The sequence below is a fragment of the Cyclopterus lumpus genome, chromosome 6, assembly GCF_009769545.1.
Source record: "Cyclopterus lumpus isolate fCycLum1 chromosome 6, fCycLum1.pri, whole genome shotgun sequence".
Taxonomy (NCBI): Eukaryota; Metazoa; Chordata; class Actinopteri; order Perciformes; family Cyclopteridae; genus Cyclopterus; species Cyclopterus lumpus.
Window position 1 is genome coordinate 15,969,510 of NC_046971.1, and position 25,052 is coordinate 15,994,561.

The 25,052-nt window shown below is 41.7% G+C and overlaps 2 protein-coding genes across 4 annotated transcripts; one reads left to right on the top strand and one right to left on the bottom strand.

Annotated features, from left to right (window-relative positions):
- The first annotated feature begins 211 nt into the window (after nucleotides 1–211).
- rag1 (recombination activating 1) lies at nucleotides 212–7,020 on the top strand. Of its 2 annotated transcripts, none has more exons than XM_034535567.1 (4): nucleotides 212–394; nucleotides 1,372–1,728; nucleotides 1,813–2,939; nucleotides 3,752–7,020. In XM_034535567.1, exons 2-4 carry the CDS (start codon nucleotides 1,394–1,396, stop codon nucleotides 5,491–5,493), a joined length of 3,204 nt encoding a protein of 1,067 aa, XP_034391458.1. In that variant the 5' UTR covers nucleotides 212–394; nucleotides 1,372–1,393; the 3' UTR covers nucleotides 5,494–7,020. The 2 variants fall into 2 exon arrangements, with proteins under 2 accessions (XP_034391458.1, XP_034391457.1); XM_034535566.1 differs by lacking the exon at nucleotides 212–394 and adding an exon at nucleotides 407–584.
- A 785-nt stretch (nucleotides 7,021–7,805) lies between these two features.
- rag2 (recombination activating gene 2) lies at nucleotides 7,806–10,698 on the bottom strand. Of its 2 annotated transcripts, none has more exons than XM_034535004.1 (2): nucleotides 10,491–10,698; nucleotides 7,806–9,561 (listed from the first exon to the last, which is right to left on the bottom strand). In XM_034535004.1, exon 2 carries the CDS (start codon nucleotides 9,549–9,551, stop codon nucleotides 7,950–7,952), a length of 1,602 nt encoding a protein of 533 aa, XP_034390895.1. In that variant the 5' UTR covers nucleotides 9,552–9,561; nucleotides 10,491–10,698; the 3' UTR covers nucleotides 7,806–7,949. The 2 variants fall into 2 exon arrangements, with proteins under 2 accessions (XP_034390895.1, XP_034390893.1); XM_034535002.1 differs by having other exon boundaries at nucleotides 7,806–9,565; nucleotides 10,491–10,696.
- Between the last annotated feature and the right edge of the window lie 14,354 nt (nucleotides 10,699–25,052).

Genomic DNA, 25,052 nt, shown 5'->3' on the forward strand with positions numbered 1-25,052 from the left:
TAAAGTTGACACAGGAGTGTTTCCAGCTGAGGATCAGTGTGGTGTTGTAAAAAGTGACTTATTTGGCATATGCCGTTGGATTCTGTGTACACACATGTTTGCAACTGTGCTTTGGGGTTGACCTTGTTTTTTTTTGTTCAAATCAGCTGCCTGCATCAGGTGTCAGGAGTTGACTGTTGGGATCCCAACAAAGGAAGGGTATAAATACAAGACACAAGGAGACCGACAGGGGCAATCCCAGTGTGTGGAACCATAACTCCTGGTAACAGATGCTCCAAGCTGAGACTCTATCATAGACAGTGCTGCGTAGGGCCGGGCTCCAGGGCTTCCCTTGTGCTCCCATGCAGAAAGGACCCCCAGGGGAGCTGATGCCAGCTGAGACCAAAAAAACAAGGTAAGAGCCCAGCTGACACGCATGCATACAGGCTCAGCTGTTTGTCTCAAAGGAGAGTTCAGCCTGCCAAGTACACAGAGAGCCAGGAAATGAAGGAGTACTGCCAGATTCAAGCCTCCCAGGGAGAAAACGCAACTGAAAGATGGATACACGAAAGACGCTAGATTGTGTGCACTATACTTGCGCAATGGTAAGATTGTATGATTGCTTTATTGTCTGGACTTTTAATGGAACTATAGATAGTATAGGAGGAGATGAAATAAGACATGTCAGTGCAGCAGTATCATTGATCTTACCTGTGCCATATCAGAGCATTTGGTTGTTTTAATACGACTTCATGTTGTGTTTGGAATAATTCTTTATGATCTTTATTCAATATGAGGGTTTCTTGTTTTATTTTGCCTCCTATTTGGTCAATATATATGTATTATGAAAAAAGTTTCCTGTATCTCTGATTTTATTATTCACATTTAAAATGCCAGTCGGACACACTCAGAGCTCCAATTCGCTCTCCAGCCAAGAAAATTACTAATATAAATGATTGACAGCCTTGCAGGGATAAGGTTTCCCATTTAGCAAACTCGTTTTGTCAAAGAAAAAAATAAAACACAATGGCTCCCTGAGCGATGGGATTGGAGATGGAAGAAATGAAGATGTTTGTGCTGTATCGATCCCCAAATGCTTGTCTCCTGCATTTTACACAAGATCTAAATGCCACTTATGGTATAACACATCACTCTAGGTTGGGGCTCGCTACTCTCTGTTCAGTGGGATTTTAGGGTACTTTGGTGTATGAATTCAAAAGGAATGAAGAAAAGCTGTTAGATTGTGTCATGGGCTCAATGTTGAGAAGGCACTTGGGATAATTTAGCATTTTAAAACATCCACAACCGTGTATCTCATGGACAACTGAACATATTTTCATACTTTTGTGATACATCAAACTAAGCTCTCCTCTCCTTCCCTCTCCTCTCCAGGGTCTGAGGACTAAGCCACATCATGGCGGAGGAGAGCCTGGAGACAGACGGCCCCAGATCCTCTATGCCGGCTGAGCTCCGCCATCCCCACTCTCAGTACTCTCAGTGGAAGTTTAAACTGTTTAGGCTGAGGTCCATGGAGAAGGCCCCTGTACCCCGTGAGACCCGGCATGAGAAAGAAGCCTCGCTAGGGATCCCTCCTGCTGCAGATCTAAACAAAGAGTTAGATAATGGCATGGGTCCAGGGAGTGTTATGAAATTGTGTCTCGGGGGAAAAAGCAAGGAAAATGTGGAGGGCCCTGGCCGGAGAGTTGATATGAAGCTACAGGAAATGGACACCCACATGAACCAACTGAGGTGATTAAATGTCACTATAGTATGTAAACGTTATTTGAGCATTTCTTCCAAAAAATTTGACAGCATTGTTTTTCCTCTTTGAAGGTGCTTGTGTCGTCTCTGCGGAATGACCCTGAGAAAAGTCAAAGGACCGGTGCACGATGTGAATGGAGATCTGGATGAGGTCAGCAAAGGTGTTCTGCGTAAAATGGGCTGCAAATTTACACACTGGCCCGATGTTGTCCTCAAAGTCTTTAAAGTGGACATAACAGAGGACACAGAATCTGTCCACCCTCTTTCCTTCTGCCATCGCTGCTGGGTGGTAGCCATAAGAGGAGGGGGTGTCTGCAGCTTCTCCAGAACAAGAGTCCCTGAGTGGAAACCCCACTCTTCCACCTGCCACCTTTGCTCCCCCAGGAAACATTCATTCCAGCGGACTGGGAGGAAGAGGCGGAAAGCCATTCCCAGAGCGCACAGTCTGGCAAAAAGGACCCGAAGGGACCACGGCGACAACATTGCCATTGGTGAGAGGAGGTCTCTGAGACCATTTGGAGACTATCATCATGGTCCTGTGCAAAGGGCATGGAGGAAACCCAGCATTCAGAGAGAGCAGTGGGTGAAGAACATTACCCACTGCCAGAAAGACCACCTGAATACCCAGCTGATCTCTGAGAAGCTCCCTGTAGACTTCATCTTTTCTTTCACCTGCCTGGTGTGCGACCACCTGCTCTCTGATCCAGTCCAGTCGCCCTGTGGACACCTCTTCTGCCGCAGCTGCATTCTAAAATACAACCACGTTCTGGGACCTCACTGCCCGGCCTGCAACTTGTCCTGCGCCGTTGATGACCTCGCACCACCTGCCAAAGCCTTCTTATCAGCCCTGTATTCCCTGTCTTTGCTCTGTCCCAGGTGTGGCAAGCAGGTCAGGATAGACTCATTTAAAGCTCATTGTCTGGGCCATGAGCTGGATGAACAGGACGATAAGCAGCAGTCATCAGAACTTGACAACTACCTGCTAACCAATAAAGGAGGGAGACCTCGTCAGCATCTGCTATCGCTGACCCGCCGTGCCCAGAAGCATCGGCTGAGGGATATGAAGAACCAGCTGAAGGCGTTTGCAGACAAAGAGGAAGGTGGCGACCTGAAGTCTGTGTGTCAGACTCTGTTTCTGCTTGCACTGAGGTCTGGGAATGAACACCGTCAGGCAGATGAGCTAGAGGCCACGATGCAAGGTAAGATGCTATTAAGGCTTTTGTTTATTCAACATATAATTCTACCTAGCCAAAGAAAAGGGACAAAAACAAATGGATATTATAATAGTGTTTGTTCATTAATATTTCCGCCTATCTCTGAGGGATACAGTCAACTCACAAATAACAATGAGTTGAAAAGTTCACTATTGAAGTTAGTGAAGAAGATTTTGATTGAAAAACATTTCATTATTGTCCATCTGTTTATTGAACCAGTGTTGCCCGCTCAACCCCTACCTGATACTCTCCCACATTCAGTCTCTGCCTGCTTGTCCGTCAGTCTCTCAGTCTCACACTCCCTTTAATGCACAATAACAATTCTTGTGAAGGGGCTGTTAGAATCAAAACAACATCAGCAGCTCTTGTATCTGCAAATTACACAGACAGCACCATCTTCCTCTCTGGGGAATAGAAGCCAGCTGGTGTCTGTTTTCATCTGCAGCCAATACATCACTTTTGCCAGCTTCGCTGATTCACCCTCTGTCCCCTTATAACATTTGGAAATTAGGAAATATTGGATTTTGTAATCATGGGCTTTTGGGCTTTTGACAATGACACATTCACATTTGGGTGTTACATCGATGTGTCTCATAGTATAAATGACTCTAAATGTGGGATATTAAATGAGGCCATGTTAGACATTGCAGTTCTTTTCAAAGCACTAGGAATGGGCAATTTGGTGTTGAATAATTCTCTAAATAAATCCTTTCCTCTTGCCTTCCTTTTTTATTTTTGCTCTCTCTGTCTCTCTCTAAAACTTCCTCTCTTTTCATTCTCTCTCTCTCTCTCTCTAGGCAGAGGCTTTAGTTTGCAACCTGCTGTGTGCTTAGCCATTCGGGTCAACACTTTCCTGAGCTGCAGCCAGTATCACAAGATGTACCGAACTGTCAAAGCCACCAGCGGCCGCCAGATCTTTCAGCCCCTGTACACCTTGCGGGCTGCAGAAAAGGAGCTTCTCCCTGGCTTTCACCAGTTTGAATGGCAACCAGCTCTCAAGAATGTGTCTACATCTTGCAGTGTTGGCATTATTAATGGGCTCTCTGGATGGGCTTCCTCGGTGGATGATTTCCCAGCTGACACCATCACTACACGGTTTCGCTACGATGTGGCTCTGGTGTCAGCATTGAAGGATCTGGAGGAGGACATCATGGAGGGGCTGAGAGAGAGTGGGATGGAAGACAGTGCTTGCACCTCAGGCTTCAGTGTCAAGATCAAGGAATCCTGTGATGGCATGGGCGATGTCAACGAGAAGCACGGTGGAGGACCAGCTATTCCTGAGAAGGTTGTGCGTTTTTCTTTCACTGTTATGTCTGTCTCTGTCCTGGCAGACGAGGAGGAGGAAGAGGTTACCATCTTCACTGAGCCAAAGCCAAACTCAGAACTGTCCTGTAAGCCCCTTTGCCTTATGTTTGTGGATGAATCAGACCATGAGACACTCACAGCTGTCCTGGGGCCTGTAGTTGCAGAGCGTAATGCAATGAAAGAGAGCAGGCTCATTCTGTCCGTGGGCGGACTACATCGTTCCTTCCGCTTTCACTTCAGAGGCACAGGATATGATGAGAAGATGGTGCGCGAGGTCGAGGGCATGGAGGCCTCAGGGTCCACCTACGTCTGCACTCTTTGTGACTCCACTCGGGCAGAGGCCTCTCGAAACATGGTGCTACACTCCATCACTCGGAGTCATGAAGAGAACCTAGATCGTTACGAAATATGGAGAACCAACCCCTTTTCTGAGTCTGTAGATGAGCTGCGGGACAGGGTCAAAGGGATCTCTGCCAAGCCCTTCATGGAGACCCAGCCAACGATGGATGCATTACATTGTGACATTGGCAATGCCACTGAGTTCTACAAAATCTTCCAGGACGAGATCGGAGAGGTGTACCAAAAGGTCAACCCCAGCCGGGTGGAACGGCGCAGCTGGAGGGCAGCCCTGGATAAACAGCTTAGGAAGAAAATGAAGCTTAAACCAGTGATGAGGATGAATGGGAACTATGCCCGCAGGCTTATGACCCAAGAGGCTGTGGAGGTGATCTGTGAGCTGGTGCCCTCAGAGGAGAGGAGGGAGGCCCTGAGGGAGCTGATGAGGATCTATATCCAGATGAAGCCTGTGTGGCGCGCCACCTGCCCTGCCAAGGAATGCCCCGACCAGCTGTGCCGCTACAGCTTTAACTCCCAGCGCTTTGCCGACCTGCTCTCCTCCACCTTCAAATACAGGTACAATGGAAAGATAACCAATTACCTGCACAAGACCCTGGCCCATGTGCCCGAAATCATAGAGAGAGATGGATCCATAGGAGCCTGGGCCAGCGAAGGGAACGAGTCTGCAAACAAGCTCTTCAGGCGTTTCCGGAAGATGAATGCACGTCAGTCAAAGGCCTTTGAGCTTGAGGACGTGTTGAAACATCACTGGCTCTACACCTCCAAGTACTTGCAGAAGTTTATGGAAGCTCACAAGGACTCTGCCAAGGCACTGCAAGCCACTATTAACCCAGTAGAGAGCCAGGACTTCTCTTCGGTGGAAGATAATGTCTTTTGATTTTTTTTTTAAGTGAATTTTAAGTTTGAACATTTCATTGATTTCAAGGAAGTTGTATAGTATTTTAATTGCCTCTCAGTAATATGGACTTGTTTACAAATATACATCATCCTTTATTTTGGATTTGACCAAATACAAATGTCATGTTATTCTCACTTCATCTTTTTTATAATGTGTGTTTTACTTGTTTTTAATATTTGATTGTATTTGTACTGTCTTGTTGTATAAATATACATGTACCTGTCTTTGTTAGCTGTTAGTTACACTGCAAAGATTGGACAGCAGACGAAAATAGAAGTAATACGGAGGTTTCTGTTCTCTTGCTCTTGGCAGAAAAGTTATTTTTTGTAGATCCACACCGTCTGTGAAATATGGCACAGTTTATTGTATTGCAGGGATATGACACATTTATGAATTTATATAGAGAGGATATTTATGGAAACAGATGAAAGTGCTGTAAGTCATGGCAGGAAATTGTGTTAAAAAGACCACATTTGTGGCCACTGTATTAATATATCATTTGAGCTGGAACAAAATGCAATCACAGAGACCCAAATGTTCTTTGTTTCATGAGTGCCCTCCGAAAAAGATGACTTTAGTGCTTTATCGTGGGATCCCTGAGGGGTAGAATAGATGCCAGGTCACTTTGAACCAATTTTTATCTCTTAGTTTTTGCACAGTGGAGGATAGATGATACTTATTCATATTCTTCACATGGAATAAAGCATATACTGACCTTTTTGTTGATATCATAAAAATACAGTATGGTCCATTACAAAGCCTAATACCCCGTAGACTCTCCAGCTGGCAGGGATTTTTCTTAAGTTCTTTATATAACCCTGGCACTTTTTCTCTGCTGATATTTCTTCATTGCAATGGTTGACAGAGGAGAGGGATGAGCGGGAGCTAGAAAGACCCGATGTAAACTGATTTGTTGGCAACTATATTTGTTTGATTGATTGATTATATCGTTTTTTTTTCACCCTCATCATTTTGAATTGTGACAGGCAATTTTATTTTTCTATTTTATTTTATTTTACTGTCATAAGTTTAACCATGACAGCTGAGAAATATTCACATTTCATCCTGTAGTTGTCACTTTCCTAGAATACCATCATGTTTTAGAGTCTAACTTGTCTCATATTAGTTTTTTGCCATAATGAATTGCATTTCCAAAGTAATGGATGATGGATGGATGATTCACAGAAATACACTTGGCCACTTTTCACCATGTATTTCCTCATTTTTTTGTTTCCATATTACACTTAATATCAGGTGAACTGTTTACTTGGGTTGCTGAAGACTTTCTGTGGTGATTTACTTTGCATACTAGTACTGTATTACACTGAAGTTCCACTACTTTATTTTTTACATTTTCAATGTTAAAAATAATAATACAGATATTTCTGCTGTATTATTTTCAGCAGACGACTTTCCACCATTTTGATACCTTTATGGAGGGGGAGTTTGTACTTTTTGTCTCTGTTTCGTATCTGAAAGAATAAATAAAGACAACATCTGACTTGAGCTTGTTGTTTGTTTTTATTCATTAAACAATTTATATTAGATTTTGTCTTTTAATCTTGAAGAATTTAAAATTCATGTACATTTAAACCCAAAACGGACTATTTTCACTACAAATGCAAAGAATACAAATAATTAATGAGTTGTCATAAAACTAACAAAAACCCAAACTAGAAAGATATAAAACGACCAGATTAAGATCAGTCACATGTACAGATTGTGAAATTACATATGTACCTGACTATTACTAGTATATTAGGTATTATTTATCAATTTTAATTAACTTAATTAGAAAATAATTAAAGTGCATGTGATGTTGGAAGTGAATATTATGAAGTGTTTATTTAAGCCCTTATTTTCACTGTGTTTCTTGATTGAAAATAAAATAACGGCATATTAATGCACAACTGATAAACATGCAAACTAGAAACACTGATATATCAAGATTTCTGTCACATAAAAAGTTTAAGAAAACACATTTGAAATAAACAGGTATGAAGACTAAATCTGAGGATGTTTATTGTTTTTTCATTGAGTATAGTTCAGCATATTGGGTATTTTTCATTCATTAATCATCATTTTAATCATAGAAAGAATTGTAAAACAAATTTGGCTCCATCTGGCCATGGAAGAAAGTGTTCAGAAATAAAACCTGTGGTGTGTAAAGGAATACAAATGTATAATTAACTATTCTACATCTCGTAAAAACATAAACTAGAGACATTGTAATTAGACTTACTAAATAATCGGTTTGTTTGTAATGTATATGTTAGACAGGAGACATCAAGTTGCCATTTCATTATTTATTTTCTTCAGAAAATGTTTCACATTGACAACCGATAGGCATAATATGTTTTTTATTTATCAATCGTTTATTCACTGAATATCAACAAGAAACCTCCTAAATAAACCCAGCATTCCATAAACTGGAGTCAGTCAAAAAGCCTCCTTAAAAAGCTTTTTTTGCCAGGGGTCATCTTAATTGTTGGAGGAGTTGTTCTGTTTTTAACTTTCATGGGGGTACGCTTCAGAGGCACAACCTGTCGAGGTGGGGTCATCTCCTGGTAGGGCAGGCCTCCGTGGTCCAGGCAGAAGTACCTTTTGTTGCCCTGAGAGAGCCTGAGCAGCAGGGTCTCGGACAGCTCCATGCACTGGGCATGGACCCAGTGTCCCCCCTCCCCCCTGGAGCAGAAGATCATGGCTGGCCGGTGGAGCTCAGTGGAGTAGTAGGGCTCCCAAGTGTTGGGGTCCAACTGACAGCCCAGGCAGCATTTGATCCAGTAGCCTGTTTGTGATTCGTCATCCTCGTCATCCTCTTTGTAATTATCATCTTCGCCATCATCACTGTCCTCCAGCTCATGCGGCTCACGACCGAAGTAGAGCTCCTCGGAGTCTTCGAGAGGAGTGGAGTTGTCGTAATCGGTTGACTCCTGGCTGCAGCCCTGGGTTCCTTCTTCCTCTCTGGCTTCTCCCTCTGTCTGGAAGCTCACCTGATAGAAGAAATGCATATCCACTTGGGATGGCTTTCCCTCAGTGGGCACAGCAAGTAGGACTCTTCCATCCCCAGCACTGCTACCGAACCATGTGCGACTATGGGTGATGTCAGGGGTCCACTTCAGTGATTGTAAGGGCTCAAACTGGATCCCTTTCTCATTGACAATCACAGTGCTGCACTCCATCCTCTTTTGAGAGTCGGACTGATACCCACCTAATATGATATATCTGTGAGTGGGACCTGTACGGGTGATTATGGCACTAGAGATGGATATGCCAGTTTCAAGAATCTCACAGGAAAGCAATGGGCTGCCCTGCAGGAGCTCTACACGTAGACGGAAGAGTCGAGGGGGGCGGGAGTCAGAGGTGAGGGAGTGACCCCCGAGGAAGTAGACACAGTCTTCTCTGGCAAGGGCCAAATGGAAAGCCTGTCCGTCGCTGAGCTCAGGGAGAGTGTGAGCAGAGGAGCAACCAAACTCCAAGTCAAACAGGAACACCTGAGGAGGACAGTCGACGACACTGTTCCAGCTCTCTGTGGTCCGTTCTCCTGAAGGCATGTAGGATCTACCACCAAACAATACACAAGCTGTCTTACCACGGCTTTGAACGATGCTCATTGTGTGGCCGTATCTGGCCCCTGGCACTTCTCCCACCAGTTCTCTCTCTTTGCAGCACAGCGTCAGTTTACGATTGCATCCACGGCTGTCCGTGGTCAGCATGTACAGACTCGAGGAGATCTCGTTATTTGGGGTTCGACCGCCGTGGATGAGATAACTCTCTGGAAGCCCGTCATAGGGGTCGAGGCGGCAAACAGCTGGGCAACGTAATGGAGGAAGGTAGCACGAGTCATTGGAGAAAGAGATGGCCTTCAGCTTCATCTCACCACATTTAAACCGAACGCCAAACACTCCAGTAGGACATGAGCGCTTGGGCCAACCTTTCTGGCCAAACAGGAGAACTTCCCCATCCAACTGCAGCAGAGAGAAGCCGGGCTGTAGAAGGCCTGCACAGTTGACTGGAGTTAATGGTTGCAGGGTCATTTTCCGGCAGCTGTCTGCGTGAAAAAAAGCACACAAACGCAGAAGCACAACAATATGTCAGTCAGCTGCTGGTTGTTTTCCTTCAAGGGTTTTCAATTGTACTTCCTGTTTATTAGAATAACACCTGGAGAATCATCACGGAGGCATAAAGTAATTCAGCTTCTCAACAACAAGAAATCAACAACAGCTACTACTACTATTTAGTCTTATCACGATTATTAAAAAATAAAATGTAGAACGTAAAGTGGACTCTCACTTTCACACATCTTTCCAACAATGTTGTAGGTTACTGTGTGCTATATGCATGCTGCTGCTGTTTTTTGCAACACAAATTTGCATTGAATGCTAAAGTCAAACAACAATATGTAATTTCACACTCAAGTAAGGAAAGATGACTTCTTCATGGGGTCACTTTATTATTTAACACAGCAAACGAAACCTCATCTTTAATCAGAATCTTACATAGTGTACTTTAATAAAAGGCACAAACACTTCCAAGAGCTGCTTCATAAACTCAGCATGATTTTCCAGGAAGATGGGTTACATACGAGATTATTGGACAATGGCTCAGCACGGACATTGTGCAGTGGTAATGTGCATTCTCCCTTTGAAAGGTAGCAAAACAAAATTTCTGAAATCCTTTGCCAATTTAATGAGAAAAATCTCTTTTAGATTCATCCTTAGATTTCTTATGAGTCAGGCCGTTGTGTAATTATTACTTCAACTGACTTCATAACAATACAGGGTCATTTCAGTAGTTTTAACAACATTATTACTACTGCTGTGCACAATATGAGTCACTTCAACACAGACAGTGTTTAACAATATTTTCCAGCCAGCAGGATGGTTACACAGGGTCTGCAAGAGTAACGGTAGCGCCATATTGACTATAAAATTCGAAGAACTGTTAGTTTTTCCTTCAATTGTTTGCTTACTTACCTTACAGCCAAAGCCTGGTTGCTGTGCTTGAGCTCACTTTAGTGTGGATCTTACAATCACAAAGATGAACCTACGGCTCTGAGCCTAACTTTGACAAAGGCAGACGGGGAGAGAGCTTGTGAAGCTTCATTGACTCACAGACACTTACAGATCTTGAGGTTAACAGTCTGTGACTGCTGCTCACTGGCAGGTGTGCTGCCTGAATGCAGTCAGTGTATTACTTCAAAGATAACACTGGATACCAAAGAGGGTACAACAGGTTCTTGTCAGTTGTTGAACAATCCTAACCTGGTTAATACTTTAAGAAAGATGCAGTGTAGTTTTTTTTTTGCTCCAGACAAGTTTAAAAATCAGATCTAAATTGAAAAAGGGACACGTTGCTTTTATCTCTGCTCTACCATTTAAATAAATTGCATTTGAACATTTAATGAATACATTTGGTTACACACATCCACAACTGGCTTTAATTTAGCGATACGATAGATAGATAAATAATTGCAACAGTCCGGATAAACAACCATGCTGGGAAACATGACACACATTGTGGAGGAAATACATGGTGACCAAATGTTTTGAATTAGTCCAACTTCGTAGTTCTTTTTATTGCCATAACAAGACACACCTCTGATGTGAATCTTGTGTTGAGAGATTAGAGGCAGACAATACAAATACATTGGAAGCCAGTGTGTGCGTGCTCTTCATGCTATAAAGTCTAAGAGACCAAATTTATTGTTATAGTTTGTTAGTTATTTCTGAAAGAAATCCATCTAAATGCAATCATTTCCCTGTGGTCCTATTCAAACATTGTATCCTAATTATTATATGAACCTACAAAGATGCACACCACCATTTTATTGCAATACGTTTAACTTGATCAATATGCTTCCAACATTAATTAGTAAATTCCTTATTTCATTCTAATTTATTATTTAATGTCTTACCTGAGGCCAACCCATATTCTAACAGCTGAAATTCTCCGATAATTAATTAGACCCTTTTTTTTATTTAGACTATAGGGCTCCTAATTGTTGGTTAATTTTTATGGTTACCCTCCATTGGAATTCAGAAAAGTACATTTTCATGTAAATAAATGTTGTATTTATTCAAGCACGGTGCTTCAGGAGAATGTGTCCTTTAAAAACTATATAGTGCTTGTTTTGAATACACAGTATTTACTGTTCTGCAACATAGATTCACATTTTCAGCTTTGCTACTGCTTCGGTAATTCAAAGCTTTGTTTTTCTATCCAACGTGGTTCCCTTCCCCTTTTTTTTCTTGTGCTTTGCTTTCAGATTAAGCCTTTTCCTCCTTCTTTTTCTTCATGGTTTTACTTATTTTTGGCATAAAAAATGACACTGTCACTCTTGCTGAAAAAAAAGCCTCATACACATTTGAACGAATATGATAATTAGTTGCAGCCTGCCTTAAACATAAACACCTTTAGCACTGAATGACATGCTGTACAGGGAGCGGGAGTCATTAACTCACACTACACTGAACCTAATGCATTATCATACTATGATGGGTGTGCAAAAGAAACATCTCTTCTAAAAAAATATGAATACATTCTAGTAGCTGGTTAAGTCTGAAATTCCTTTGTGTGTTCCTCTATTTTAAAGATTTTACCTACTGTAGGTAAAATCTGATCCCCCATACGAGTGACACACACATGCTTAAATGCATGGGGAAAAACTGAGCTGGAAGCAGATGTCTATCCTTGCATTAGCATAATGCTTTTGTGCGCTGAGCGGCTGAGAGAAATCTTGAGGAGTGTGCAAAACAAAGGCAGAAACCACAAGTGCCTGGAAGACCGTTACAGCTTGACAACACAAAACAACAGAGCACCTGTGTGTCTAAACTGATGCTTGAGTGCAAGAGAAAAATACTTTACTCGAGAGGTTATAACGCATGAATTCAGATGGCAGTGGGATATGCAGAATACAGAGGTTCTTTTCCCTCTCTTTATTGTTTAGAACTCTTCAATCCGTATGAATCTAGCCTTGGAAAAACAAACTTCTCTAGTCACCTCAAGGCATCCACACAAAGCCCTGTTGAAAAATTCTGCCTGCTCTGTAGCCACAGTTGGGATGGTGCAGAGAATGCGTAGGAGGCACAGCGGTGTGTGACAGACCCCAGGCCATGCAAGCATTTGTACATAATTGATAGAACAAAGTAATTAGAATCTATTGTAGCACCTGTTTCTGTCCCTTGTAATGTATCACTACCTGACTGTTGCTACCCTGAAGCGTGGTTTTGACGGATGACGCGGTGCCAGCTCCAATGTTCTGATGATCATTGTGCACTGGTGTTTATCACTATTTAATGTTATGGTAATTGCTCCCCTTGTGGTGATTGGGGCTGATTGCCGCTGGGGTACTTCCACCTCACTCTGGTTAACATCGTTGCGGTACAATGGTTATCATCTGGTGAAGTGTAATACCCAATGTGTTCCCACCAACTCGTCAATACAGCAGCTTCATCAGTGGCCCTAGACTTCAAACTATGACACTTTGGATATGGGGAGGCTTGACGAATGTGACGCATTTGACGAGTTGGGTTTCATTGTTTTTCATTATGCAACTTTCATTTTATTCTAAACTCAGTCTCGCATACTGTGATAATGTTTTAACAAAGGAAAACACAGCTTTCGAAATCCCTGTGGAACGTGGCCTGCAAATTAAAAGTTTTGGTTCACACTCATCCACCTTGTTTCCAGTCACAGCGGGCAGCTGTTCCCAGTGAAAATGTTCTGATATGCTAAATGTGTGAACCTGCCCAGCACCAACCAACAGATAGACACAGTTAGCGACCAACTGGGGACCATAGTGGAGTAAGAGACCAAAACAGAGTGAATGTAGAATTACATTAAATCAACACTCCAATTAATTATAATGTTGCTCTGTGTTTGCTAGATGGGTTTGTAGGCAACTGTTTGCTTACATGCTCCACATCAACTTTATAAAGTGATGTTTCAATATTGTGTGTGTAGCTGCCCCAAAAATGATTGCAGGTTTGAATAAAAAAAGAAGGGCTCACTTAAAGCACAATATGGGATTTATTGACTTGTTCAATATATAAGCTTAACTGTACAGTAAGAGTTGAATTAGCCTAAAGCTAATTTATGGGACACAGAAGAGAAATCCTGATCTCAACAGCCCTCATCTTATTACTCCTGTTCTGAATGGATCGAAAATCATGCAATCTATGTGGAATGTGTTTCCTCAAAAACATATTTGGCAACACAAATCACAAGCATATTAAAATAGGGTTAATATACACGGTGCCCCTTTCCATTCTTAATCTTCCTTTGCTGAAAATCTCTCATCTTTTATCTCGCTCCTGTTGTTCTTGGATCCCCTGCTCCACTAAATATGTTTCTCCTTTGTGGTCCTCTCTCTGTGTAGGTGAGCAGCATGTTTGGTTGCCTTGCTGTGGCAGGATGCCAGGGGTGCAGGGGTCTGCCTCACCCTGGCACCAGACCAGATGCTGGTGGAAACCCAGGAGTCTCTCTGCGGCTCCTCTGAGCTCTTCTTGATCCGCTTCATTTAATGTAGCTGTCTTCAGGAGAGTGCCACAGTTCATGGGTCGTGACTGGTATACGTTGAACGGACAACGTAAAGCCATGTCGTGAGCTGCCCTCTCCCTGTCTTTCCCCAACATGGAAATGTGGTGAGTGGACACATGATGCTCCCCAAGGAGACGGAGGGATTAGGAGACAGAGCGATCAGAGCACAGAGGGAGTGAGACATGACAACAGCAGGACGGCTCGGCGACTGGATCTCGCCTGTGGATCAGGTCGAGGTCAGTAGCTTGTTGATCCTCCGCTGCTCCCCAGAAGCTTGATGGATTGAAGCGTTGAATATAAAAACCTACGGAACTGCTTTCAATCAAACTGAATCCCCTCGTTGAATAACCCCTCCTCTCCTTCACCTGTCTCAGTGCTTTCCTCCTTTATCTCCGTCCACCTCCTACAGTTTATCCCCACAGTCCTCCATATTGCAGCGAGTCTCGATTTTTTTTTTTTTAAGCAAATGGCCGTACTGTTTTGGTGCAGGGGAGTTTACTTCAGATGTGTCCACTGAAGCATGAACAGGACCACAGGCAATGCCAGCTATTGATTTCCCCATGATTCTGATTAGAGGGCTCCCTGTTGCAATCAATACAACACATGAGTGAACTTTACAGTGAAACTGACGGTCCCAGATAGGATCCCACATTTGGTTGTCGATTAATCAAAGCTTTTTTATATTTCAATATTATAAGGCAGTTGAGTGAGCACACGATCCCTGAGCATAAAACAGTGTTCAGCACGAGAGGCTCTCGACTGTCCAGACACATCGGACACTGCATGTTACAACCGCAGTCAATAACACCACTTGATCATCATGATTAAATGTTATGGGCTGCTAGACACTGCACACTGTACGATAAGAGTTTGATGAAAGATGTTCCTCTCATACAGCTAGCTCTCTCTTACTGAGTGTCTTATTATCATATTGTAATGAAGGATGGCGCTGCTGGTTTGACAGGTAGCAGCTGTGGGAATAAATGCTACAGTGCTGGAGGTCCTGATACTTCACCAGGAATTATTGACAAGGTTTAATGAAGCTGCTTATTTATTATGTAAATTATTTCAACATAATTCATTAGGTGCATTTGTAGGATGTCATAAGAAGCAGTTTTTACACCGGGGACAGGAATATGTATTTCTTTCTTGAAAAGTGTCCCTCACTGCGTACCAACTGCACACTATGTGGATTTTGTCTGAGCAAGCAATGGTCGGATGTATTCTAGCAAGAATTTCTGAGTATGAGATGTGAGGGTACTGGATGCATAGTTTTTTTTAAGGATCACAGCAATAATCCACCCTACTCTGCCTCTGATTGACTGACTGATGCTCTCACCCTAACCCGAAACAATCTCACTCCTCATACCTAAACCTAACTAATCCCACCAACAAAAGCAACGAGTGAGTAAAAGACAATCTGAAGCAGAGTAGTCTGGGAAAGGCCTTTGCCATCCTAGAAATAACAAGAGAAAAGGCTTACTGGACATTCTCGACCGCCCCCCAATGCATTGCTGCTCTTCAGACTATCCAATTGTGGATGTGGTTGGATAAAACAATTACAAATGATGGAGAGTGATGTTTAGGAACAGTAAAGAGTAAACATGTGGAACTTACACGATATATGAATTGAATTGAACGAATTGAATTGAAAAAATTGAATATGAACTGTACAAAACACATTTAACATGAAAATATGTAATCATTTTAATTTGCCAAACTGGAAAATAATAATGAAGTGTAAAAGGTAATGCTGATTTCAATTTTCACTCAACGGTAGCTCGGAACGGTAACGCCGTTATAGAGATAGCCAAGCTTGAGTTTACTTCAGCGTATACAGTCTGCTGGTAATGACACTTGATCTGTTCTTTAGTCAGCGGTATACAGTACATACTGAGTATGTCGTACGCAGTACGATAGAACTTCAGCACTAGAACTAGGACTTCAGTCTTCAAACAGACAATAAAGGTTTTTTTTTAACTCACCTATGAGGATTTTGTTGTTTCTACTTCATACTTTTTTTCTCTGTCTGGTCAGAATTCAGATTGGCATATTACGGGAAGTATTCTTTGAGAAGATCATAGTAATCACATTCTTGTTGTTTGGAAATAAAGTGGTTTAATTGTGAGTATGGATCTTCATTAATATCAATTTATATTAATGTTTTTGGATTACGCTGGAATTGGAAAGGTAGAATTTTTCCCCGCTGTATTGATGAGGCTTTGAGACGACCACGATGCTATTTCACGGACAGTGGTTCTTTTAAATCGAGGCTCTAAAAAATAAATTACATTCATTGACTTTTAACAGTTTGTACAATAAAATACTCCAAAAGTCAAATATTTCTTAATCCATGAAAGTATACGCAACAGCAGTGCACCACTGAAAGATATTTATGTATCAACCTTTTACTTTAGTAGCTATAGATAATATTACATGCATATTATGTGTGTGATTAAGAAAGCCATTTCCTTTTGAATAGTCTGTATTTCCATTTTCATGCATAATCAACATGCAAATTGTGTAGCTGTCCCGCTGTTAGTGTTAAAGCTTAAACCATTTTTATATTCAGTACACCTTCCATAACAAAGCTCCAACCTTGATAAATGACTTAAAAGCCTGGCGATATTAATTTCTGCTGCATTTAACTCATACGTGTAGTGTGCAACGTAGCCCCGCTCAATCAACGATGTTGACTATTTGACACAACGGAGTGGCAGGCAAGGACTGTGGAGTGGTGGGGGTCGTCTCTGTAATCTCTGCCAAATGAGAAGTGATTTGGCTGTTGATTCTCGGTTGCCACTCGGAGATGCTGACAAAATGGAATGGCTTACTGTGAACTCCCACCTTGATTAGCATGTGTAATTATAAATATGCTGCCGTAAGCGTGAAATCAGAGTGAAAGGAGGTGTTTTGGAAAGGGGCTGTGTCTCTTTGACACCGAGTGGCCTGTAATTGCCTCTTCCACACGATCAATGACAGCTCAGCATTTGGCATCTGGATGAATCAGTCGGGATTATTTGGGGAGATTTACGCCAAGATTTGTATTTAATGTTTGATTTCAATAACCTCGAGCAAACCTCAGCAAGCATTGCAGTCAGTCTATGGACATTTTCAAAGCAACAATGTTAACAATGTTTTGATATTGAAACTACAAAAAAAAAAAATTGATGTACATTATAATTAAGATTCTGTGTGGATGAACATGGGTGACGTGTAGAGAATTAAAACGAGCTTCCAGAACAATGATGATATATTTAGCGTGACATGGTGGGTGACAATCAGTGCTGGGCGAGATACGCCCCATGATACCCCAACACATAAATGTAGACTAGGATGTCAGAGTTAGACACTTTTCCCTCCTCCCTGACACTGTTAATTCCCTCCACTTCCACCTTTCGTGTCAATTTACCTCCTTCTCAGCTGCAGTTGTGGATGAGGAGGTATGTAACTGTAGACTAGAACATGTCAAGCGGATTGTCTGGCTCATGAAAATCTTAAATAATTAAAATGACACTAAAGTCTTGAAAGAGCTTGCATAGCGTGCATTAAAAAAAAGATTTGGGAAGGAGTGGGAGTCGTTGGGGAAGATGAATGATGATTGGCCTTTTTACCTTTATTTATTCATGTGGGAGGACACCGAATGCCCTGATTACACAGTTAGTCATTTGCATTGCTGTCTGTGTCACCAAGCAGCTCCTCCCGGGGCCGTTGGGGTCAAGGCCCTCGCTCAATGAGGGTCAGTTTCCCAAGCCATATTTATCCTGCTGGTCCAATGGGATTGAATCGATTACCTTCCGGTTACAAGCTTGCATCTCTAACCTTTAGGCTAGCACCCCACTCATTTACTGGTGAGAGATGAGTGGGGAGCTCCAGGTGCCATTAACAAGAAGGGAAGCCGAACATTGTTCATTTTTACATACCACCCACAGTGCAACGACACAAAGCCGATTAAAATACAGCCAAGCTTCCCTTTCAGATGAGACATACAAATGCGGAAAACATCTTTAAGTACAACAAAACATATTAATTAACATCAGCATCAATTATCATCTTGTCTGTGACTTTGCTCATATCTGCTTTTAGGGTTTAGCTTGTGAGCTACTAGTGAAATCTTTCAGCAGCAGCTTTTAACGTGTGGGTGTGAAAATGTATTCCTAATTAATGGCACGCACTAGTCAAAAAAGGTTCTGGCTGTTGAATTATCAACATCATGTCTGTGATTGCCAAACCAAGGAGGTGGAAGGGTTAGAAGGTATGCAAGAGGTGGAGGATAGTGTTTGCTCCTTCAACTTGATTTAAATTAGTCCATGATTATATAACTGTTGCCGGTCTTTGACAGTTGCTTTCTGCTCTCCATTCCGCCTGCTCTTTCTCTGCCTTCACAATTGTTGAAGGCAGAGAATGCCTGCTAATATCAGGAGTTTTTTTTGGGCTGTCCATTTTTTGTTTTTGTGTGTGTATTGTGCTGCTTTTGCTCTCTTGTGTCTGTTATCAGCCTTTGTATTCCATTAGCACAGTGATAGAGAGGTGATTACAGCCAGCCCAGTTTAAAAAAAAAATACAGATCAGACTTCATCTGTGATTCCTCTCTAATGCTTACGGTCCCACGAATCCGTCAAGTTATTGTCTGGGGCCCGTTGATGTGGCCTGCTGTATGCTCCTGTAATGCTATCTGAATTCTGTGTACTTTGCCATGGTGAATATCAGTATTTGACACAACTAATAAGGGCTTTCCTTTTGATGGAATTCTTTTCAGAGCAGACGAACTGGCTGAAGCCTGTGTTTTCTCTGAGTGAGACGGAGCTGTTTGCTCGGGCTGTGGGTGGAGCGGACAGACAGATTGCGTCAAACAGAAGTGTTGTGTTTGGCAGGCTTTACGTGCACTCTCTGCCACTTTCCATTTATGAAGGTTGTACAGCTTGCAATGTCCACTGGTTGAGAATTTGAAAGGGTAAAATAATTTCATTGCAAAATTATCATTTACATGCATGATTTCCTGGTGATACAATTCAATTACATTGACAAGAACACCCTTCAGAAGCCACTGGGGCCTGAGTTAAATTGAAGAGTCAGTTCTCATTTCCACTAATTTGATTGTCACACTCCTAAATTGCGTTTGATAATCTCACAAAACAAAGGCAATGAGATAATCATTTGCAGTGTAATGTTGTACTTATTTGAATCTTAAGAAATACAACAGATTTGCCATGCAGGTAAGAGAAGCTGTCATTCCAAATCAAACTGAACCAGTGAAGCATCCAACACAAGGATGGGAAAAGCTGGAAAAAGGACTTAGCCTAATGGTTTTGTCATTCCACATCACACCATGTGCCTGTCTGAATGCAATTAAGTGTGCTCTGGCAGCGGCATTCATTACTTTGTCAATGTACCAGGAGTGATTTGAGGTGAAAGCATTTACATTTCTATGCGCACATTATGCACCCACAATGCATTCATGTGTCCCGTCAGGTAACAAAGAGGAAGAACACAGGAGGACTTGTCCTTTGTTTGTCATTCTATTATGTCTTAGTTGGTGGTGTCCAACCAGGAAGTTGAGGGTGACGATGCACCGCCTCGCCTGCTTCTGCCACCTGACGAAGCTGTAAGCGATCCTCACTGCCTGAGACCAAAGATCAAAGCACACCTGGTAGCAATTACATAAAAGCTCATGATGAAATGACCATAGTGATGATAAAGTAGCTGTAAAATACAACCGCTTTTAGTGCTTTTTGATGTCTACATGATGTTGGTAAAGTGTTCTAGCTAAATTCTGGCATTTTGCGCCGGATATATCCTCAAAATCCAGTTAACTCAAATTGAAAAACGGTGTCAACTTTTGAGGATAACAATTTGAAAAGATGTAATGTCTGTCACACCAGCATTTCTAACTGGTAATGTTGACGATTAGCAAACCAGTGGGACAATGCACACCTTTTAGGTAATAGAGAGCAATTATAGCTTCTCAGCTATGTTGCACATTTCACTTTTCTTTTTTTCGGGTTTGCAGACAATTAGGAGACAGGAGTTGATTGTATACAATTACGTCTTTGGAATAAACAGTGAGCCAGCTTTGTCCATCTTCCATAAAACCTTTATTGAATGAAATTATGTACAATCTTCAAAATGACAAGGGGCGGTACATCGAATGGTACAGGAAAAAGATAATTGAGAACTGAGTGAGGTCCAGTAGTGTCATAACACCGCATTCTTTTAAAAGGCAGCTGCTGTATCTGCTGAAAGTAAAAAGAATAAGTATGTTATTTGAAACGCATTATCTGCCATAGATCGAAACCTGTGCCTTCCTGCAGTTTTGGTGTACGTAAATTTGCCCATTCGTAGTCGAGTCGTGTCAATATATGTATATATATATATATATATATATATATATCCGATCCAGGAGCCAAGTGGAGTACTTCTCTAAGACATTGCCTTAATAGAGAATTATTACACTTGGCTCCTGGATCGGAATTATGGACACAATCTTGTAAATTTCCTGTGAAATATGTTTTTTTTTCTCTGAATTAAAATATTTTATGGTCACATTTCATCTTGCTGTTGCTTGGCTTAGTTCCATGGTGAAAACTCCTTTTATATTAAGATTTTCTAAAAGGTCAATGGAGTGAATGAATGGGAAATACACTTATGGAAGAACCGGAGCCCTTCAGAAAGTGGGCGGTCACTGTTGAGCTCAAGAGGCTTGGAATGTCAAATTTAGTATGAATACCATATGAATTATGTACTTTTTTCCCTTACCTTTTTAACCCTTTTATTCGCTTTGTGCATATTGTCTGAAGCTTCTGTGCGCTGACACCACGGTTTCTCTTCAGACGGTCACCAGATGCTCATTGTGTGCGGTCATTGGAGCGTTTTATTGCATTTGGTGTAAAGTGTAAAGGCTGTTTTCCACTGTTACGCTGACACCAACATTTCTCTCGATGTCAGTGCACCAGCTCCACTGGTGCACTGACATCTCTCTCTCTCTCTCTCTTTCTCTCTACCTCTGGATGTGTGGTGTGTTGTATGTCTGGATAACTAATGTGGACAATATTTTATCTATGCATGGGTAATGTAGACCCCTATCCCAAATTGATAGGCCACTGCCTACCCAAACAAAGATTTCACTGTCCGTTACTGGTGTAGTCACGGTGTCACCAAGCTTCTCAAACAACATATGTTGTGAAGACTGGATACATTTGGAAAACAAGTAAGACAAGAAAAAATACATACTACATTGATGCAATGTGAATTTAGAAAAAAAAAAGATCACATTTAGATTTTCTTTCAACAAGGAGGCTGGTTTACGTTGCCATGTTACGTGCAGTGGTGTGACGCCATCCGCAAAGCATTGACTGGGAACACGTAGGCTAGTCCTCGTTGAGAGTGACGAAAAAGACACTTTAAAAAAATCCAATATGACAAGCCAGAGCATCCGATTTTGCCGTCCAGACTTTCAAAAATGACTCTCCATGTGAAATAGGTCTTTAGGAACAACTATTTCTTGCTAGATTTTATGGATCTATGTTCAATTAATGGATTTTAGGTCAGTGAATCTAGGTGTGGATTGAATGCATTAGGAATCTGGACAAAAAGCCCCTATTACTGTAATAATGAAGAACTAGTGTGCGCTAGCAAAAGGGAGGCAGCATTTGTGTGTGTTTGTTGTGTGTGTGGTTTGGGGGGAAGGTGTTAGCAGGTACAGCTTTTCAGTGTTTGTAGCCCCCTGGATGAACATGCAGCACTCTAATCAATTTCATGTCGCGACAGTCTGAGTCTCTGTGCTTTTTCTGTAGAAACAAATGGTTTAAAAAAGGCTGTAAACCTGTTAGGTGATGTCAAATTGTATGTGTCGGCTAATTTAATTTAGATTAGATTTGTGTGCTAGCGCCTATTTAATGATATGACTGTGCACTGGCTATTTTCTTTTTTAGCACTTAGTTTGGCTCCCTTTGCTAGCTGTATGCTCACTGTTGTGTGTCATCAAATGTTATGTCTAACTAAGTCTGATGCTGTTTTTGTGTAGTTGAGCGCAGAAGAAGGTAAAATAGACGGAATGTTTCTGTAGAAAGAGAAACTTAAGCGTGAGTGACTGGATTTGTCAAAAGTTCAAACAGAAGAAAATGGAAATTTACTTTAATTTAAGAAGAAGAATGTGTTCACATTTGCAATTGGTAGATGGCACAGAAAAGCAAGACCAAAAGGACAAGACCTTTTTAGAGTTATGTTGAACCTTCAGACCAGTGGTAAATCTCACTGCATTGACACATTTCTCCGGCAACAGTTTGTATTATGATTGAGTATAGTATCCATGTATCCATGTATGACTCACATCTGAATTGGAAAAAGGCACTTGAAGGTCAATCTGTCTGACGGTATGAATTCATACTGGCGATGATCTCTGTCTTTGATTTGATTAAAAGCAGCACGTTACATTGAGAAATGTGCCACTGATTTTCTATTTAATTCACAAAATAATTTGTATATATTTAAGGCCAGTGTTGAGCTGCCATGCATTAGCGTGCTCCCGTTGTTGTGTGTATGGGTGCACACAGGCATACACACAGCAACAGGACTCAGGCGTCCTGCAGCCCTAAAGCAACACTGGCTCATTCTCCCCACAGGTGGTGCCCTGGCCTGTGGCGGCAGAGAAGTAAGGGCCATGACCGCAGCCTTTCAGTTGGTGTTACCACAACAGGAGAGATGAAGATTAAGATAAAAGGGCACCCCCAGCCTCTGTCTGCTCTCACTGCTGTCTGCAGGTGCACTGTTAGTGGGGCACCAACAGTAACACCCAGGTGATAAGGCTGAGAGAGCGAATCAAACAGACATAGAGCCTCCATATTGCACAGCTGTTCATAGTTAAGCACACTCTGTTATTTTACTGTTCAGAACTACATTTGTTCAATGTTGTAATGATGTCTTATTTGTCCCTGAATCATCTGTAGATACAATTGACCCATATTCATACAAACAATAAGATTTTGAGCAAATAAATTGCAACAAAATTCCCAGATGTGGAAAACACATGTGGAAAATAATCAAACATCTTTACTGTTGATAATCCTCTGCAATATTGCAGGGTTTGGTTCTAATACGTGACATTTCTTTGATGGTCTAAAAATGCTGGAATGTTTTCTATAAAAGCACAGCAGCACAATGTTCTACCACTGAGAAACACTGAGTCTTGGCTTGTCGCAATACTATATTTACCACCCTGATCCAGCAAGCAACATGGCCATTTAGCCATTTAAGCTCCATGTACTGCCAAGCAGACGGCAGCTGGAGAGTAAGCATCTGAGATCGTAGCGGCAACATTTGGCATTCACACGACATTGACAACAACATATCTTTTAGCTAAGCCAGATGGAAAATTGATGAGTATCATGTTAATAGGAAAGAAGACATACAGAAAGTAAATGTGTAACCTGAAGGACAGAAGAAGCGTCTGTAAGTTACCTGGATGGTTTTATTTCAGGCCTGGATGCAGGACAGAGTAATTTGTCCATTTCATGGGCAGATGGAAACCAGAGTGACAGATGATTCACTTTACTTCATGTTGTCTTTGCCCTTATGTTCCTAATCCTATCCCAGATCATTTTATTGAGGTCTATAACATACAAGCAAGTGCTGTACAGGGTCATGATGCAATTATGTTGACGACAGAGAGTATTCAGCTTATTTTCTTAAGATTTTCTTAAAATAATCTAATATTCTAATGATATCAATGTGTCAGTAATTGAAACAGCAATATTGAATGATGAGCATTTTAATAGTTTCTTAAGATTATGTGCCTGATGTAAAACAATGACAGAGATCACAATCATTCTCCTGTGGTCATTGCCTCTGCAGGAGAGAGAAATGCAAGAAGAGATTTAGTTTGTGCAGAGAGAGACGGACTACTGATACAAACAGTACTGTGGAACGCGCAGTCAAAGCATCCCATTTGTAATACTCTGGCCGAGAAAGTTTTCTCCTGGCCTATTTAAGATATAGGGATACACAATTGCCCAATATGTCTCCATGAACTGCTTGTACCCAGGGCATAATCAGTGAAGGTGGTGGGGATTTGTTTCACTGTGGCAGGAAGGTATATTTCTTCTCCTGTGGGTGTCACTATTACCACATCTGAGGAACTGAGCCTCATCAAATGGTCCCACTGCACTAATGAGTTATGGTGGCGGCTGCACACAGACCACCACATTTCTGCAGAGCTGAACACATGCACACACATTCAGACACATGGCCTGGGCACACACACAGGCTGCCTACACATACAGCATGTAGCATGCACACTCCCAGCAGTGAGGTCTGAGGCAGAAATCAGGGAGCTCTGCTCTGTGTAAGAGTGTGATAAGGTGGAACTTCAGCTTTGCTTGCACTTTTTAGACAAACAGAGGAAGACAACCAAGCGATTGGTCTAAAATAGCTGCAATAGTAAGTACATTTCATAGCTGTGAATATAGAGGACAAGCTGTGCTGTTTTCAGTGATTTAAGCTTTGCATTATTGTCATAAAGGACATTTCTGGCCTGTCATGTTACTTAAAGCATCGATACATTAACTGTGATTCATGGATATGTCATTCTATGCATGTTGATATGTATGTGAACATACAAGGTTTGTGTAATTTGATTTCCTTTCCACCAGCTCTCCCCTCAAAATACATTTATATCTTTTGGAGCATGCAGCGCGGATTTGTGTTGGAAATTAATGACGCGGTTATAAAACTGTATGATACTAAAGCATCATGTCATATTAATATACAAGGACTGAGTATCGCCACTGATTTCCAGAAATTATTCAATATCAATTCACCAGGTCCCAAATAAATTGGATTTTCACTTCGATTCCCTATCGATTCAGTTAAAATACCAATACTGTTTGGATATGAAAGAGATTCTCAGAGAAATAATGCTGTAAATTGTATTAGAGACTAGGGCTGGGGCAAACAAATGTATTCTTAGATCCATCGGGATTCTCTCTTGAAAGATTATGACT